This window comes from Neovison vison, chromosome 14 (genome assembly GCF_020171115.1).
Source record: "Neovison vison isolate M4711 chromosome 14, ASM_NN_V1, whole genome shotgun sequence".
NCBI lineage: Eukaryota > Metazoa > Chordata > Mammalia > Carnivora > Mustelidae > Neogale > Neogale vison.
This window is the reverse complement of record NC_058104.1, coordinates 11,766,330-11,785,014: the sequence shown is the minus strand read 5'-3', so window position 1 is coordinate 11,785,014 and position 18,685 is coordinate 11,766,330. Positions and strand designations below refer to the sequence as shown.

The following is an 18,685-nucleotide window of genomic DNA, read 5'->3' as shown; positions in this document are numbered from 1 at the left end:
TTCTAGAAGCCTGGAGGACAGGTCTGTGGGGTATGGGACGGAGACGGACGTCCCAGAACAGCCTGGGACCGTGAGGCCTTCAGAGAGGACCGGCAGGGGTCACCGGGCACAGTGGTGTGACACCTGCCCACTGGCCTCCTCTGTTCCCCAGTCAAGTTTTTATTACCTCGTATGATCGTTTCTCCCCCACGAGGTATAATTTTTTCCCCGTTTTTCAAATTACGAAAAAATACTGGTGTACATAAAAGTAGAAAGAAAAGGGGGGCGCCTGGGTGGTTCAGTCGGGTGAGTGTCCGACTCTTGCCTTCGGCTCAGGTCGTGATCTCAGGGTCCTGGATGGAGCCCCGCATCCGGCTCCTTGCTCCGTGGGGAGCCTGCCTCTGCCCTTCCCTCTGCCCCTCCCCCTGTTCACGCTCCCTCACTCTCTCCCTCTCTCTCAAATACATAAAACATTTTTTTAGGAAAAGGTGGAGGGGGAAGAATTAAGGTCCTCAAAAATGGCAAAGTAAGGTTTTAAAAAACATTCTAACATATTTCCCAATCTTCCCCTTATCTGGAGCCTCCTGATCACTGTGAGTTTGCAGGGGAGGACCAGGGCCCAGAGGCTCGTGTCCGAGCCGCACACCCCGTAACCGTGGAGGTCGGACTCCTGCCCACCCAGAACCCCCTCCATAGCCCCACTGTCCCCCTTGCGTCTCTGAGCCTGGGAGATGGGACGCTGGGTAGGAAGGAACAAGGGGCCAGCAGCTGTGTTCTGGTTTTCCTTCTCATTTCCTAACTGATGGCATTAACTCTGGAAAGTCAGTTTAGCGCCCTGGAAAGCGTGGCCTCCGGGACCGGGCTCCTGTCCCCAGCTCGCTCTCCTTCTGTCTCGGCCTCAGTGTCCTTTTCCATTAGGCAAGACGCTTGACTTCCGCTCCCCTGGAAGGTTTTGCACGAAGCAGGAAATGCAGACACGAGAATCTCTAGTAAGAACAGGCTTTATTGAGACGTTTCAGTTGAAGGAAACATCTAGTCCCTCTGGCTGTGGCTTTATCAGCCTCCGTAGGTCGCTGGAGGCCCCTGTGCTTGCAGTGAGGCAGCTGGGTTCCTGCTCAGCTCAGCGAGTCCAGTCCTGGGGCCGGGGAGGACTCGGGGACAACGGAGAGAGGCGCCACTCAGCCGCTCTGTGCTGCTCCTTCTCCAGAAACACGACGTGCTTTGCCCACAGCAGACGTCCCCACGGAAGGGCTGTCCTGTAGCTTCACCGCTTCCAAGTGGACTGAGGCCCGAAGAATGGGGCTCTGGGGGCCCCCCGACGGCGGCCATGACGTGTAATGCTTCCAGGAGACGAGACAGGCGACGCTCTGCACCCGGGGATGTAGATTATTAAATACGGTCCCACCCACATAAATTAACTGTCCACGTCCACGGCTCACAAAAAAGACCCCAGCCATCGACACGAGTCAGCAATTTGGAATCTGAATCCGAAGCAAAAAGGCACAGGAATCCCAGTGACATGCGGTGTTTCTCAGACGTGGGGACAGGAAGGTAGCTCGCCGTGACCCCGGGGCATCGGGCAGGGCAGGAGCCACGCTGCCCTCAGCCTTGGGCTCTCGCAGAAGCCAGGCCAGGGGCTGATTTCCCCGTATAACTGTCCTGTCCCCGGCCGGCCCCCCACGGCCTGACGGATGGTCCTCTGGACGTCTCGGTGCATCTCCCAGGAGTGACCATGGGCTGTCTAGAGGTTGGGCAGCTCCCGAGAGAGAAGTGACCCTAGGGGGCCAGTAAACAGCCCTCGGCCTAGTGGCTCCCTCGGCTCCTTAATGAAGACCGAAAAGGTTTGTTAGAAGGGAGAAGGTGGCTTGGACTAGCACTTTCTTCCCCGCCCCCGCCCTGGCCCTGGGATGGCTAGGTCAGGTCGGAGTCAGGGTCGGGGAGGGAGGCATGGCGATGGTCAGTTCTCAGCCACCTTCCTGCAGCCAGGCTGAGAAGGGCCCGCCCACCGAGCAGCCTCTTTTTTTTTTTTTTTTTGAGATTTTATTTATTTGACAGAGATCACAAGTAGGCAGAGGGGGAAGTGGGACGCAGGCTCCCTGCTGAGCACAGAGCCCGATGCAAGGCTTGATCCCAGGACCCTGAGACCATGACCTGAGCCAAATGCAGAGGCTCAGCACCCCAAGCAGCCTTTTTTCCCTCCTAAATTCCTATGCTCGTGGATCCTGGCCAAGGCTGGGGTCAGTCAGCACTGGACTGGTGACTGACCTTCCCCGCCAACCCAGAAGGGACCTGCCGGGAGCATCAGATCTAACTCAGCGCCATTTCTGCCTCACCGAGCAAACCTTCCACTTCTTATCGGGTCCCTCTGGCCTCAGCAGGCCACTGCAGATGCCAGCCTGTGGCATCCCGTCCCCGGAGTGGGACAGCACCCACGATCCAGGTCCAGCCTCGGTCAGACCCCAAGCTTGAACCAAACCACCTTACAGCTCAAACACCTGCCCCACATCTCTGCTCCCCTCTGAAGCGGAGCTTCTGGAATGTTCACTCCCTGTCTGGGGGCTCCTGTGTTCCCAACACAAGCAGCTCCCACGCCCCCCGCACCGCCGAATCTCACCAGCGCCCACCAGTGCCCGGTGCATCTCCGCCTGCCTCGTGCCTGCTCACGCCCTCCCCAAGCGCCTTCCTCCGGCCCAGGATGCTGCCCTTTCTGCTTCACCTCCCAGCCTCCGGCCTCAGTGCCGGCCCTTGTTCCCGGCCTTGCTCTCCCCAGGGCTGACCGTTGTCACTCTCAGTGATGAAATGATGACAGCCCACGTGTGTCTCCAGCCTGGCTTCTCCCTCTGTCCAGGCCCTGCTGTCCCGCTGACCGCTACAAATTTCTCCCCGTGTGGGCAGCTCGAGCCAAACAGGTCCAGAAATAAGCTGGTTTTCCCACGAGGCCTGCCCTGCCCACAGCCTCTCACTGGGGACAGCGACATCCTCTCGTTGCTCAGCCAAAACACCTGCCGCCCATGGCTCCTCTCTACCTGGCCCCCAATGCCCAGTGCATCAGTGAACCCCGTGGGCTTCAAAACCAGCCGCCAGGGTGCCTGGGTGGCTCCGTGGGTTGAGCCTCTGCCTTCGGCTCAGGTCATGATCTCAGGGTCCTGGGATCGAGTCCCGCATCGGGCTCTCTGCTCAGCGGGGAGCCTGCTTCCCTCTCTCTCTCTGCCTGCCTCTCTGCCTACTTGTGATCTCTGTCAAATAAATAAATAAAATCTTTAAAAATAAATAAAAACAAAAATAAAAATAAAAAAACCCACAAAAGACAAAAAAAAACAAAAAACAGCTGCCATTTCGGACATCCCAGAGAAACACAGAACATTCCATCCAAACAATAATACACATTGTTTCCAAGCGCACGCGAAACATTCTTCAGAACAGACCACTTGTTAGGCCACCAAACAAGGCTCAGCAAACATAAGAAGGTCGAGATCAGAGCATACATCTTTTCCAACCACAAGGTGACGAAGCCAGAAATCACCAGAAAAATGGAAAAATGCAGTCACATGGAGGTCAACCAACATGATACCAAAGATCCGATGGGTCGACCAAGCCTTCAAGAAGAAATTTCAGAAATACACAGAGACGGGGCGCCCGGCTGGCTCAGTCGGGAATGCGTGTGACTCTTGATCTTGGGGTCGTGCGTTCGAGCCCCATGTTGGGTGTTAAACTTACTTCAAAATAAATAAACTTAAAAAAATCTGAGACAAAAGAAAACTCCATGCATGCTTGCTTCCCCCCTTTACCTGGATTCTCACTGGTCTCTGTGCACCCCTACTGTCCCCTGAATATATTTCCCCGCTCGGCAGCCAAGGATCCTGTTCCCTGAATCCCAGGCTGCGCCCCCGGCTCATCTCAGAGAACCCAGGGGCTGCTGCATGGCTGCCCCCCAACCAAGGGCTGCCCCCTCCCCTGTTGTCAGACCCTCTGGGCGCGCTCCTGCCCCCCTGCACATCCTTCCACCCCCCTCGGCGGGGCAGGCAGGGAGCACCCCAACTGCTCTGGCCACCCCAGCCCCGCTGTCCGCGGCCTCCTGCCTGTGGGTTTGTCTCCGTGGAGCTTATCACTCCGTCACATGCTACCTGTCCTTCCTGCCCTCCCTCTCAGCCCGCAGCCATCTGTGCCTTCACTCTCTCCAGAGTGACGCCCTGAACGGTCAGGGTAGATTTTTTTCTCTTTCAAGATTTTAATTTTAGGGGCACCTGGGTGGCTCCGTGGGTTAAGGCCTCTGCCTTCGGCTCAGGTCATGATCTCAGGGTCCTGGGATAGAGCCCTGCATCGGGAATCTCTGCTCAGCAGGAAGCCTGCTTCCCCCTCTCTCTCTGCCTACTTGTGATCTCTCTCTCTTTCTCTCTCTGTCAAATAAATAAATAGATAATCTTTAAAAAAAAAAAAAAAAAAAGAAAGATTTTAATTTTAACTCCTCTCTACACCCAACATGGGGGTCGAACTCACAACCCTGAGATCAAGACCCACACACTCCGGGCACCCATGGGTGGATTTCGTTCACTGCTGGGTCCCCAGCACCTGAGGCTGACTGGCCCCCCCGGAGAGGCCCGGGAGCCGTCGGGGAGCGCGTGAGCGGTGGGCTCATGCTTCCGAGGCCTCCTCTCCCAGCCCGGGAGCTGCCCACCCGCCTGCCTTCGAGGACCCTCTGGGGTCAGTCCCGCCTCCCGCACGGGGGTTACAGCCGGGGCCCCAGCAGCTCGCCCGGCCTGGGGCGGGAGGCTGAGTGCCCTGTGCGTTTGGGGAGCCCGAGCAGGTCCAGCCGCAACACTCACGGACGCCGTCCTCTACCCCCCGGTCCCACCCCACCCCTGTGTCCCAATTGCTCCATTTTGCAAGGGAGGAAAAGAGTCCCACAAGGTTAACCCACAAGGTTAAGTCCCTCGCTTGAGGCTGCAGAGAGCTCCCCGGGGCCCACCCCTTCACCCCACAACTCTCCAGCTGCCTCGGCCGGACACCCCCAACAGCAGACGGAGGCCCTTGTGGCTGCCGTGGGGCTGTGACGTCACCAGGCCTGCCGTGGTGTTGGAGGCAGGGTGGGCACAGACAGCTCAGGAGCTCAGTCCCAACACCCTACAGAGTCCCCCCATTTCAGCACCCATGGGTGCTACCCTTTGACCCCCTGCCGGGACCCCCGTGTGGCTCCCCTAGCCCTGTTTTTCCCTTGGGATGGGATGGGGCCCCTTCAGGCCTGTGAGGTCACCACCCTGGGCGGAGGCTGCTGCAGAGGAGTGTCCGTACCTTCCTTCCAGAGCCTTCCTAGGCTTCTGGGGCTGCCACGCTCTGATTCACGTAATCAGGGTCCTCATCGTCCTCGTCTGGGCTGCCTGCCAGGGTCAGAGGCTCTTCCCTCGGGGCTCGCTCTGCAGACCAGCGGGCAGATTGGGGGCAGACGGGTCATGCGGACACACCCATACCTGTTCCCCCAGCCGGGGGCTCGGGCCGAGGCCCCCAGATGCCGCAGAACAGCCTGCAGGAAATGCTACACGGAAGGCTGCACCAGTCCCATCTCTGGGGTTTGCCAGAGATTTCCACCCGGGGGCCAGCCACGGCGGCCACAGATGGGCCAGAGGCTCCGTTGTGAAATCAGCTACAAGAGCGACACGGGAGCCTGCCCGCCCCCCACTTCCTCCCAGGCCAGCCCCCCACGCACAACCGATGCACAACCGATGCTCCCTCCCTCCCTCTCCACAACCCCCCTGCCCGATCCTCCCAGGCCAGGCTCCCCCACCAAGTCCGGAGCCCCTGGTCTCCCCCAACATACCCACGGCCCTCCTGGACTCCCGCCACTGCCGGATGGATGCAGAGTTCTGGTAATCCTCCGATCCCTCGTCACCTGCAGAGACCCCGGGAGAGGGGCTGGCACAGGCGGCAGCCGCTGTGGCTGGTCGTCAGGCCCCTCAGGGGAAGAAGGGACCCTGGCCGGGACCCCTGGGGCCTCACCCAGGTGCTCGTCAGGGGCGAACCTTCTGGGTTGGAGGCGGGCGGTGACTTTGACCGGCGCGGGCGGGGCCGGGTGCAGCAGGCCGGCCTCCCTGCCCACTCCCCGGGCGCAGCCTCACCTGAGTCGGGTTCCTTCTGCGTACAGATGAGCACGTTCTCGTAGGAATTGGCATCCTCGTTGTCGTCATCTGCCAGGGAAGAGGGGAGGGTCAGGTTGCTGGGGGGCCCTGCCCGGCGGGCCTGGCTCCTCCTCCCTCTGTCCTGTCTTGGCCTGCCTTGCCAAGCCCCCCCGCCCTCTGTGTCCCCCACAAGGTCTCGGAACATTCTCCTGGACAAGGTTCTTAGTGGACGCTGGCCTGGCTCCGGCGGCCTCCACCCTGGGCTCCTTCCTGGTCTTCCAAGTTCACCCCAGATGCAAGGGGGAGGGGACACGAGGGGCGGGTTTGCAATCGGGCAGTTGGACAGTCGGAGGGAGGGAGGCCCATTGCTACCGGGCAGGGAGGGGCAGGGAGAGCCGCTGGGGGCCGCGGAGAGACAGGAAGCAGGCCTAGGCTGTCCTAAAGCCTAACCTTCAGGCAGGCAGGGTGGGCCCAGGCCCAATGGGGCCAGCAGAGCCTGGCACCCCCTCGTCGCCCCTGCAAGCTGAGCTCCAACCTCTGTGCCACCCGGTGGCAGCCATCTGAGCCAAAGCAGCTTCAAGGGAGGAGGGTCCCTCCCGTATTCAGCAGGGGTGGGGTGGGGAAAAGGGGACCCCCCCTCTCTGCCTGCCATGCGCCCCACCCCTGCAGCCCAGGGTGGTCCAGGCAGGAGTCGGGGGCGGGGGGGTGGGTGGGAGTGGGCTTCAAGCCTGGACCTGAGCTCCTCCCAGCAGGCCCTGCCCCCCCCTCAGTCCTCAGTTTCTCCTTCCATAAAGCCGAGGTGTTAAGGTCCCAAGACCCCCGCCTCCTTAGAGCCTGTAGGACCCGGAGTAACAGCAGGGCTGCCTGGCCCGGGGCCTTCCTCCGAGGTCCCACAGCACTCATCAGGGGCTGCCCAGCCCTGGGGGGGCCCCTGAGTGATGAGGGGCTCAGCCTCCCCCCGCTACCCCCCTCCCAGCTCCCCTTCTTGTTCCCGCACCTCTGCTGCTCTCTCCCCTCCCTGCTTCCCAACACACCCCTTCCCTCCTCTGCTCCCGGGGGGCCTGCCCCCACCCCGCCGGCGTCCCCCAGCTCCCCGGGCCCCCTCCTCCCTGCCCCCTCCCCCTCACCTTCCGGGGGCTTCCGGAACTGCCCCCAGTTGTAATAGTCCATGGAAATGGGGTCTCTGGCAAGAAGACACAGACACAGAGGTGGCTGGGCAGGCGGGGGTTTGGGCCGAGGAGGTGCCGGCGGATGCTCCAGCCGTGACCCCGCGTGGCTCCAGCCCCGACTGACTTGTGACTCTAAGTAAGTCTCCGTCTTCCCTGGGCCTCAGGTGACGCATCCGTGAGACAGAGACATCCCTGATTCTTGCTCTCTGGGATTCATGGAACTTATCTCTGGGCGGTGCCCTAGAGCGGGGCCACGTCCCGGTCCCCACAAAGGAGGGACGTGGCCCCCTGAGGGGAAGTGGGCTACCGAGCACCTTCCTGGGCCCCGCGGCTTCTAGGGCGGGAAGCTTTCCTAGAGGGAGGACGTTGGGGGGTTAGAGGGGAGGGGGCAGGCGCCGGCCAGAGAAGGCCACTCACGGGTGGGCCGCTTCGGGGCCGGATCTGGGTCCGCGTCTGGTCCCTGCAGGAGGAGGCAAGGGTCAGGCCTGAGCGCTGGGCCCACGGGCCCCACCGCAGCCCCCGCATCCCAGGGTCCCACCCACCTTTGCTGAAGTTCTGGTACCTGGAGGACTCAGAATCTGGAAGAAAGGCCGGGCTGTGCTCACGGCTTCCTCCCGCCCCCGGCCCACCCCCTCCCCAGGGAAGGGCCTCCAAGGGCCCAGGTGTTTCCTGCCTTCCCACCTGGACACCGGCTCTCTACCTCCTCCCCGGCCAGGCCCGGCCCAACTCCCCCGGGCCCTCAGGCCTCCCCGCACTGCATCTGTCCCACCGGATGTTCACCTGCCTCTCCGCCTCACCCCTGCCCCACCCCGCCTCTCGCCTCTCGGGGCCACTCACCCTCCAGGCTGGGGGAGAAGCGCAGCAGCTTGTCCTTCCTGCAGGAAAGGGGGGAGGGAGGAGCTGGGGGGGCCGGCGGGGAAGAGGCCCCGGGGTTTCGGGAACGACGGCCCCACAGCCCCCTCGTGGGGCCCTCGCGGTCCAGCTCTGGGGCTCCGAGGTCCAAGGGCTTGGCCTGAGCTCAGCCAGCTGGGGACCTTCCCATGGCCTCCTATGGGGCTGTGACCCCTCCGGGCCTGGGATAGGGGGCTTAGTCCTACCTTGTTGGGGCCACGTCGGAGTCCATGTCCACCAGGGCCCCAGGCCAGGCTTGCCTGACCACTGCAAAGGACAAGGGGGTGTTGGTTGGGCCCCCAGGCCAAGCTGCCAGCGCTGTCCCTCCATGCCACAAGATCGGGCCTGGCCGCGGTCCCTAGATGGACACCCCCAACCCTGAGCCTCGTCCCAGGACCCTTGGGTTCGGAGACTCACAAGAATAGGTCCGGGCCACCGCAAAGTTCTGCTGACTCTCCTCCCTGGAAAAACACGGAGCTGTGCCGAACCAGGGTCTGGCCCCCCATAGCCCAAGTGACAGAGAGACAGGAGAGACGGACAGACAGGGATAAGGACCAGAGTGGGGAGGGGCAGACCAGGGCAAGAGAGAGAGGAGGAGCTGACCCCTCTCTGGGCCTCAGATCCAGGGCTCCCCGAAGCCCCCATTCTCTGGACTACTCCCCAACCCTGCCCACCGGGCGTTCACGCTTCTCGTACAGCCCCGAGCTGGAGCCAGCGGCCTCCACGGCCTCCCCAGGACCCCCGGAGATGGTCTGGAAGGGCTGTGGGCAGGGCTGGGGTGGTGGCCCTCTGATTTTGAGGTGAGGGTCCGGTGACTCTTCAGGGACATCAACCAGAGGGTAAATAGCCTTCCTGAGATGTTCAAATGCACCATTGACTCCCACATAACTGGCGAGGTAACTTCAAGGCTTAGCAGGGACGCCTGGGTGGCTCCGTTGGTTAAACGTCTGCCGTCGGCTCAGGTCATGATCCCAGCGTCCTGGGATGGAGTCCCACATCGGGCTCCTTGCTCAGCGGGGAGCCTGCTTCTCTCTCTGCCTCTGCCTGCCACTCAGCCTGCTTGTGTGCACTCTCTCTCTCTGACAAATAAATAAATAATATTTAAAAAAAAAAAAAAAAAAGGCTTAGCAGACACAGCAAGGTAGCTGGCCATGCCTGGCATTTCCTTCTTCCTCTGAAATGGATTTTTATTTAGGTCCATCTAGAAGACTGTATATTCCAGCCTCTCTCGTGCCTGAGTGTGGCCATGTGATTAAGCTCTAGTTAATGAAACGCAAGCCAAGATTGTTGGGACTTTAGAGGAGGCATTGCCAACAGAAGTGCACCCTTTTTGTCCTTGTCCTTCCTTCTTACTACTGCCCGGAACACACAGGTGAGGGCTGGTGCTCTAGCTGCCATTTTGGAGCATGAAGTTCCCTTGAGGATGGAAGCCACTGCTAAGGATGGTAGAGCAGATTAGCTAGACATTAAAGCCTTTTGGGTTCCTCCTCTGGACCAGAAGGGGCACCTGGCCCAGCCTTCCAGGAGCTCTGGGATAGAGGGGCTGGGGAGGGGTCAGGGTGACCTGATTTAGGAAGGATGTTCTAAATGCACGGGCAGGACTCAACCCAAGTGAAGCGGGGTTCTCCCCTCCCGGCCTCCTCCTGCCCAGGCCCAGCCTTTCCACTTCCCATTATGAGGTGGTTTCATTTCTGGCTCAAACAGCCTATGTTTCTAACATCGATCAGAGGCCTGGAGTGGGCAGGCACTGAGAGAGGAGGGCAGAGAGGAGGGGAGACTAGGGAGGCCTGCCTGGGGGCAGGGGTGGGGCGGTGAGCGGCAGCCCCAGAGGAGTCTGTGGGCTGGTCATCTGGAGGACCAAGTGGCCGGAGAAGCCTGAAAAAGCCCAGCCCCAGCCCCAGCCCCAGGGGTGGGCATGGATGGGGACATTCTATTTTCAAATGTCATTGTGGCTTTTCAGTTGCAAAAGGAAATGAGAAAGGGTGTGTGTGTGCATTTGTATTTGTCTGTGAGTTCCGTGAGTTCCTTCCCCAGGCGGGAGCGCAGGGCGCGTGTACACACACACACACACACACACACACTCACACAGCACGGGCGGCGGGGAGAGGAGCGCTCCCCTGAACAGGAATGGGGGGGTGGCGGGGGGTGTGAGCGGGCGTGCTGGCCCGTGTGCATGTCGCACGCAGGTCTCAGAGGCCCCCAGGCCTCCCCCGGGGGGTGCCCGGAGCTCCATCCGGCCCAGACCCCACTGCCTGGCCTGGGGTCAGTGACCTCCCACCCCATTTCCTCTCTACCCCTACCTCCTTCCTCCCAGCTCCTCTGTGGCTCCCCTGTGCCCTTAGGACAGAGGCCACGGGTTCTCCCCACAGTTGAGGCTCTCCTCATCCATCTCACGCCGCACCAGAGATGCCCACACGTGCCACCTTGTCCCCAGAAGAAAGTGTCCACCCCAGGCCTGCAGGGGGAACCACCCGCCCCCTTCTCTCTCCGCCATGTCCCCTTTTGCCTTCTCTCTTAACGTCCTCCCCGCCTCCCCCTTCAGGCCTTCCTCCCAAGCCCTCCTGAGGACATGCCCACCACGCCCTCCCAGAGCTCGGCTGGGCTGGCCTTTTCCAGGGAGACTTGCACGTGGCTCATATTTTCTCTGCGCCCCGCATGGCCGGGGAGGGCAGGGCTGTCTGTCAAGCCCCAGCGCCAGCCCGGTGGGCTCCCCCAGGCTGGGGGCAGAGGGTGGATCTCTGGAGATAGAGGGGGGCCCGCCAGAGAGTGGCACCCCATTTCCCCAAAGCTCTCCCGGGCCCAGGCGGGGGTGGGGAGGGGCGAGGGGGCAGTGCGAGGAGAGCCCCCTCCCTCCCTCCCTCCCTCCCTGGACTGCTCTGGACCCGCTAGAGCCCAGCGTGGAGGCGGCGGGAGCGAGGGCTGAGGGCAGGGGTGAGTGGACAACACGAGGGAAGCCTGTGTGCTTGCCCACAGTCAGGGGACACAAAGTCCCTGGGCAGGGGACACCGAGACACTCACGGGCTCCTCTGCTCATAGATCTTCTCAGACTTCTTCACCGCTGCAAGAACAAGCCCGGATTAGCGAGCGACCCCAGGCCGGGGTGGGAACTGAGATCCGACATCCCCCTTCCTCTTGGCTCCCCTGTGCCCTGGGCAGGCCTCGGATGGGACGGATGGGACGTGGGGGCCGGCCCCCAGGATGTTTGCTATTAGGAGAGCAGAGCCTGGAGAAGGTGGATGCAGCAGGCAGCACAGCAACCCCCTAACCGCCATTTTTCCAGAACATTCCCCAGCCCCAACAAAACCAAAGCCCCACAGTGAGCCAGGCCCACCGTCTTCATGGGTGGCTCAGGGCCTCCTCCCTGCCTTGTGAGACTTGTTTGACCGCCTCTGGACCGCAGCCCGGGCTGGGGACCCCACCCCTGTCCCCGCCGCCACGTGCCCTTACCTGGGCGGGAGCAGCGCACGCACAAGCTGGCCACCGTCCCCAGCAGCAGCAACAGGGCCACCCCGGGCCACAGCAGCTCGCTCTCCACATTCATGTCCACTCCTGGCCACATGTCCGGCAGCGCTGCAACGTAGGACCCCCTGTGACCGGCTCTGTCGGGTGTCTGTCACCCCCAGACCCTGAGAGCCCCGCAGTGGAGCCCAGGCCATGGAAGCATGACCTCCCTTCCCTGTCCGAGGACCGAGTCAGGCCACAGCCAGGCCTGCATCCCCATCTGAGCCCAGACCTTCATCCCGGGCCCCCAGGGCCGTCCCCCACACTTGGTAAGTGCTGGAAGGTTCTGGGGACCCACCAGACCGCCCCAGGTGGATATGTCTCAAAGTGCCCTCGCTTAATCCACACAACCACTTGTGGCTCCCAACATTTCACAGACACAGAAACTGAGGCTGGGGATCCCGGCTGCAAAGGAGAAAGACAGGATTCCAACTCCAGCCTCCGGACCTCCTCACCTGTTGCCCCCTGCAAATCCAGCTTTGCTCCCTGAGCTCAGTCCTTGGTCTCTTCCATACAGAAGCCCTGGCAGCCCCCACGCACCCCAGGGTGCTTCTCTGTCCCTCTCCGTGCCCCCCAGGGGAGCTGGGAGTGGGATTTCCTTCCTTTCTAAGATTTCATTTATTTATTTATTTGACAGAGAGAGCACAAGCAGGGGAGCGGCAGGCAGAGGGAGGAAGCAGGCTCCCCGCTGAGCAGGGAGCCCGATGCGGGGCTCCATCCCAGGACCCTGAGACCACGACCTGAGCCAAAGGCAGACGCTTGATCGACTGAGCCACCCAGGCTTCCTGGGGTTTCGTTCTTTAAACACCGAGGGGGTCTTGAGGGCAGTAGGGGCAGAAGGGTGCTCTGGGGAGAGACTGGGAGGGGGGACCCTGTGGGGAAAGGAACCTCGGAACCCAGCCTGGCACTGGGTCAGTGACCGGCCCCAGTGGAGGAGCCGCGCTGTGATGGCCTGTCCTTGACCGAGCCACAGGCAGCCACACACCCAGGCCAGGGAGGACAAGTACAGCCCTCTTGGGGGGGGGGTTCCAAGGAGAATCTTGGCATCCCGAGAGACCCAGTCAGTCTCCTGGCAGTGGCGAGGGACACAACTGAGGGCCATAGTGGGGTTTCCGAGGGAGCCCTGCCCCAGGAGCGTCCCCTCTGTGCATGTCTGTTTCTGCAGGCTCGGCCCCCCCGGGAGGAGGGCTTCTCCCCATTTTACAGCTGGGGAAGGCGAGGCACGGGGAGAAGCTGAGCTCTGTACTGCCCAGTTCCTGTTTGGGGCTCCCCTGAGGCCTCGGCTGCACTGGGCTGCCCCCTCACGTCCCTGAGCTTCCTGAACCCTCATGGCACAAATGACAAGGAGGCCTGAGCCACACTGAGCTCCATCGGGGCTGTCCCGGTGAAGCCGCTCTCCTTCCTCGAGCACCAAGTGAGTCAGCGGGAACTCCAGAATTCCCAAACCTCGTGATGGGATAGGAGGGCGTCCGTGGGGAGCCCCTGCGCTCGGGGACTGGACCCTGCCCCCCCGCCGAGCCTGCACAGCCTCCTCCTTCTGCCCACCAGGGCCACACCGGGGCAGGCTATCTGCTGGGCCTCAAGCCGCAGCCCAAGGGCACTGGAGGTGGTGCAGGGCTGGGAGCACCGGGTGGTGGAGGGAGGACTTCTGCCTGTGCCTCAGGAGCTGTTAGCCTCAGTCTTCTCATCTGTAAAATGGGGACCAACCCAGGGCCTTTCTCAAAGAACTGCCGGCAGATGATAAGCAGCCTGGCTCCGCGTTCGGGCTTCCCGGAGAGAAGCCTATGCGGGCTCCTGTTTCTGGTTTGGAGATCTCCCTCGTGATCCCGAGGCCTGGCCCTCGAGGCCGCCGTCCCGGGGGAGGGCGGCCCACCATCCCAGGGGATCCTGGCCCCCAGAGAGCCCTCTTGCTTCCCGGATGCCCCTGCTCTCCTGGGACAAGCAGCAGGGTCTCTGTGGAAGGGGACGGGGCAGCCTCTAGGCAGCGGGCAGCCTGCGACACAGAGAATTCCTGCCTGTTCCCCAACCCTGCACGCGGGCCTGAGCCTCCCTCCGCCGCACCCCTGCCCCACACGTGGGCCATCACGCCGGGACCCCAGGGCAGGCTGGGATCCGCCCCAGCCCCTCCGTTGTCCCAGACACACCAAGACACACTGTGGGTGATGCTGGGGAGGGACAGCGAGGCCCAGAGAGGGAGTACTTGGTCCAAGTTCCTCCAGCGAGCCAGTCCCGGAGCCAGGGTCCCCAAGCTCGGGCCGCGCTGACCCCCAAAGCCCTCCCTGCTCTTGGACCCCTGTCTTGTATTACCTTTTGTAAGAACCATGAAATCTTTTTTAAAAGAGAGACAATCTGGGGAACAGGCCATCGGCGGCCCCCAGACGGAGTCAACCTGCCTCCAGGCCTGGCTTTGCCACCCAGGTTCTGAGCTGGCGGAAGAGGCTGAGCCCCCAGAAGGGCCCCAAGGGGCCGGCAGGGCTGGGTCGGGCGGGGACGCTAGGCGGCCACAGGCCGTGGTACGCAGGCCAAAATAGCACAAAGGGAAGTACGCAGTTTTCAGATGAACAAAGTTTGCAACAGCCCGGCTGGGGGAAAGCCCTCGGGGCTGGGCCAGGCCAGCGGGAAAGGCCCTCAGAGACCCCTCCTGCCCCGTCTCCCAGCCCGCCTCAGGCCGCACCTGCGGAAGGAGGCCTCCCTGGGCCACAGGGCGGCCCGTGGGGTAGGAGAAAGAGGTTGGGTCCGAGCCCTGGGGAGGTTTTATCTGCCGGGCTCTGTTCCGTTTTCCCGTCATCTAGGCCTTCAGCCTAGGGGCCTCTAATGGAGGGTCCAGAAGCTCGGGTGGCCACTGCGGGGCCCGGGCAGCCCTGGTCCTGGGGCAGAGGTGGGGGAGGTTGGCAGCCGGCATCAAGGAGCTCCCGAGCCCGGGGCTGCTGGGCCAGGCTGGGGGCTGGGCATGGGCAGCGGCGGTGGAGGGAGAAGGCTGCTTCCCTCTGGTCCGGGTCACTGGCGGGCTCTGGGCACACTTGCCCGGAGAGTCTCACCCGCCCTCCCTCAGCCGAGCGGCAGGGATGTTTCAGCCCCATTCCGCAGATGAGGAAACCAAGGCTCCTGGGTCTGGCCCCTCACCGGGTCTCTGGAAGCAATGAGACCCCCCCCCCACTCCGGCCAGGAGATCCCCCGCCCCCCAGGCCCGTGTAGGCCGGACTGGGGAAGGCGAGGGTGGGAAAGCGTGGAGCCCCAGACCCGAGCAGGGTCGTGAGAGCGGGGTCCCTAGCCAGGGGGCCAAGCCAGGGAGAGCCGGGTGTTCTAGCAACTTCCCAACCCCCCAGCCCTCCCGTAGGCCCTGTAGGGCCATTCCCACCCCCGTGGGGGGTCGGTGGGGGGCAGTCCCGGGGCCCCCCACCCCGGGCCGGGCCGGGCCCCGGGCACTGCCGAGGAAGACTCACCTGAGAGCCGGGCCCGGTCACTGCGGCCCCCTCATGCCGAGCCGGTGCACCTGCCGAGCGGACGCGGCGCCGCGGATACTGGCGGGCAGCGGGCGAGGCGGCGGCTTCCTGTCAGCCCTGAATCATCCCTCACATCCGCCGCTCGGCCGGACCCGGCTGCCTGCACAGACGGGGACGCAGAGACACTCGCAGAGACAGGGAGAGACGCTGAGAGACAGACGGAGGGGCGGGAGCGAGAGACAGGCACCAGCACGGGCTCAGAGAGGACAGACGCACGGACGGACACACGCGCGCGTACACACACACACACACACACACACACACACGGAACCCTGAGTCACACAAAGAGGAAGAGACACTCAGAGGGACTGGGAGAGGGGGAGCGGAGTGGGGTGAGCCCTCGGACACACACAGGCGGCCAGAGAGCAGGAAGCCACGGAGAGACACACACACTGAACCCCACGCACACACACACACACCGGAGAGGGAGAGGCCCCGAGAGAGACACACACACAGAGAAAGATGTCACAGGGCACGTGTCAGAGGAAGCGGGACGGGGAGGCAAGGTGAAGGGCTGGAGAAGGGGGGGAATGAGCCACGAGCCATGGCTCCCCCCGTTCCCCTCCCCCACAGTTCCCAGTGACCCCCTCCTGCGGCTGCTAGTCCTGCCGTTGCAGGCTCCTGGGGGGCCCATAAACATCTGGGGTGCTTCCGTGTCTCCTGTTACTGGGCAGTAAGTGACTGGCCCAAGGCCATCAAACCCCTGATGGCACCGACACTCCCAGGAGACTCCAGGGAAACCCCCGTCTGGCATTTCAGACCTGCGCTTCTTGGTCCTGGGGTTCCCCCACCTCCACCGGGCCAGAGCACTGGGCTTCTCTTCCAGCCTGTCCCGGGGCGGCCAGGGCTCCGACAGGAGGCCCAGCCCCTAAGGCACCAGCAGGCCCAGGCCAGGGCCAGGGCTGCCCGAGGCTGCCCCCCTGTGGGGAAGAAAGGTAGTGCGCCTGCCCGGCCTCCATGTGGGAGATCCTGCGGGCCTCGCCCAGGGAGCCTGTCCCCATCCTCGGGGATGTGGGACCCAGACCTGTGCGGGCACCGCCACACCCCCTTGCCCCACGCCGGGCAACGCTGCATTCGGCTCCCTTGGTGACTGGCCCCTTGGATGTCACGTACCCAGGGGATGAGGCTGGAGGCGCACAGAAGCTGCACCGGATTTGAACCCCCGTCTGCAGTCTGTTGTCTTCCCAGCCCCCACTCACGTGGGCCGACGTCGGTGCCCCTTGACCGCTGGACTGGGTGCCTGCCTAGGGGTTTCCAACTGGCAGAGACTGACAGAGGCTCCCCCGTCTGATGGGAAGGAGCCGTCCTCTGCCTGGCTTCTGTCCTGGGCCTTGGCAATGGCAGATGTGACCTCTCCCCACTGGCAAAGTCTCCGGGTCGATCTGCAGTGGGACCTGGGAGCCCCTCAGACCCTCCCCAAGCCCGTTTCCCATCTCCAATAATTTTTGTACCTTTTTGTACCTGCTTGGAAAAAGGAGGCTGTTCCCCCTTCTGGTCAATTTTCAAAGTCCTCCAAGGTCCTATTTTATTTATAAATCGAGAGTGGTGACTCAGAAAAGAGGCTTTGAAAAACGAGAGAGTTCGCGTCCAGTTGTGTCAAAGGTTTCAAAAAAAATTTTTTTTTAATAATCCAGTAGTTTTTGTGTATTACAGGTTTCTCATGACGGTTTATGATGTGGTACCATTAGCTTCCCAGTGTTGTGCAACCATCCCCACCGTCCGTCCCCAAACCCTCATCACTGCAGACACACTGGCTTTTCAGCTCACCGAGGGGCCCGCTGTGCGCACCCTCGGGACCCAATCAAGAGCCCCAGGTCGCAAAGCCACAGCTCTAAAAACTCAGCAATTCCAAGCTGAGAATCTTCGGGGGTCATATATATCCTAAAGGCTGATGGGAAGCTGTGCATCTTTTTCAGAAAAATCACCCAAGTGTGAACGACATTCTAGAACGCCCTGGAGCCCCACATGTCTGCACCCTCAACTCCACGTCTTAAGGTGACAACGAGCCTCCTCCTACCCCCTCCTCCCGAGCCAAATCTGACGTTTATTTGTGGTTGTGAACTCACTACCCAAAAGAACCTAGAGAATCCTCATCCTTCTGCTTCCCCTGACCTCAGGACCTGCTTCTTTTGCTTTGTCCTCTAGGTGTAGGTAGATTCTTGAAGTGGTTTGTCCTTTTTATGAACACCAACCAGGCCGTCTGACCGCGTCGGGCTTCTTTTCCCGCTATTGCGTCGTGACCCGATGCTGTGTGCGCCTCCGGGCTATTCCATCCTCTGAACACAGCTTCTGCTGCTGTGAATGTGCTTTCTCGGGGGCTCATACCCGGAAGGGGAACCGTTGGGCTCTAGAACACGGAGACATTCCATTCCCAAGTGAAGTCCCCAAGTGTAGTTCTGACTTACACGCTCCTCTGTAGGACACAAACTCTCTAGCCGCCGGCCTGTCCAGTCGTGACGGCGGGTGTGGGGTGGTGTTTTTTTTTTTTTCCCTCCGTGTGATCTTGACTTACTAGCCAGGACTGCTAGTGGGGTGGGGTAGCATTCTTCTCATCTTGTTTGTATTTTGATAGAGTACTTTAAAAAGGTTATCTAGTGAGCGCACTCTTAATTTCGACTAGAGGGTAATGCATGTCAGCAAGCCCTCTACCAAGGCCAAGGGAATCGTGGTTCTTTGCAGAATCCCTGGGCAGCCTGAAAAGCTTCCCGTGTTTTTCTCCTGCCCAGGCCCGTGCAGAAAGATAGGCTTCTGGGCCACTCATGATTGTACTAAGGGTCACCTTGCCTCCCACCGTGAACAGAATTCCAAACGGAACATCGGAGAGCCTGCTGTTGTGAATCAGTGTACTTTTATTTGTGTATTTGGTATTTTGCACCTAGGGGGTGGCTACAAAGGCGGGCAGAGATTAGTAGTAGGTTAGAGTCAAGTACGTTATTTCGGTTCATGTTCATGGCCAGAAACAGCAGAAGGAGTAAGATGTGTGGATTTAGAAGGCTGTGGACCTCGTATAAGCATCACACATTTCACCGTGGTGTTAGACTGGCCAAGAACACCCACCCGAGAGAGCAAAGTGCTCACCCGAAGGGCAGAAGCTGCCAGGCCCAGGCCAGACGCTCCCGAGGAAGCCCCAGGAGCCCCGCCCCACCAACCTGCCAGCCACGCACAGCCTCCCCGCAGCCGGGGGCTGTTTCCTGGCCCTGCGCACGGGGCACACTGGATCTGGGGAGCACAGGGCAGGAGAGAGCCACCTGTGACACACGGAGGATGGCTGACAAGGGTGCTCGGGGAGGGGCACCCTGTCCGCCTCCCCGCCCGGCAAGAGCACTTCTCACTGGTGAGAAGTCCACAGGGTGAGACCTGGAGGAGGGGCTGGCCTGCCCCATCTCCAGGAGACCAAGGAGCCCCAGCAGGTCCTACTGCCGTGATGGCCCGGAGAACAGACCGTGCACAGGCTAGTGGCCCCACATGACCCCCACAGCCAGGCGGAATCTGAGAAAAGGACAGAAGAAAACAACAGTATTTTAAGTACTTG

General features: G+C 61.6%; 1 protein-coding gene across 1 annotated transcript; it reads right to left on the bottom strand.

Annotated features, from left to right (window-relative positions):
* Nucleotides 1-964: 964 nt before the first annotated feature.
* Nucleotides 965-15,108, bottom strand: LAT2 (linker for activation of T cells family member 2). The gene is made up of 13 exons (XM_044234249.1): nt 15,094-15,108; nt 11,597-11,719; nt 11,168-11,207; nt 8,567-8,610; nt 8,356-8,416; nt 8,096-8,133; nt 7,801-7,836; nt 7,676-7,718; nt 7,217-7,272; nt 6,090-6,158; nt 5,792-5,863; nt 5,269-5,390; nt 965-1,801 (listed from the first exon to the last, which is right to left on the bottom strand). The coding sequence occupies exons 2-12, from the start codon at nt 11,706-11,708 to the stop codon at nt 5,287-5,289; spliced, it is 675 nt and encodes a 224-aa protein (XP_044090184.1). The 5' UTR covers nt 11,709-11,719; nt 15,094-15,108; the 3' UTR covers nt 965-1,801; nt 5,269-5,286.
* Between the last annotated feature and the right edge of the window lie 3,577 nt (nt 15,109-18,685).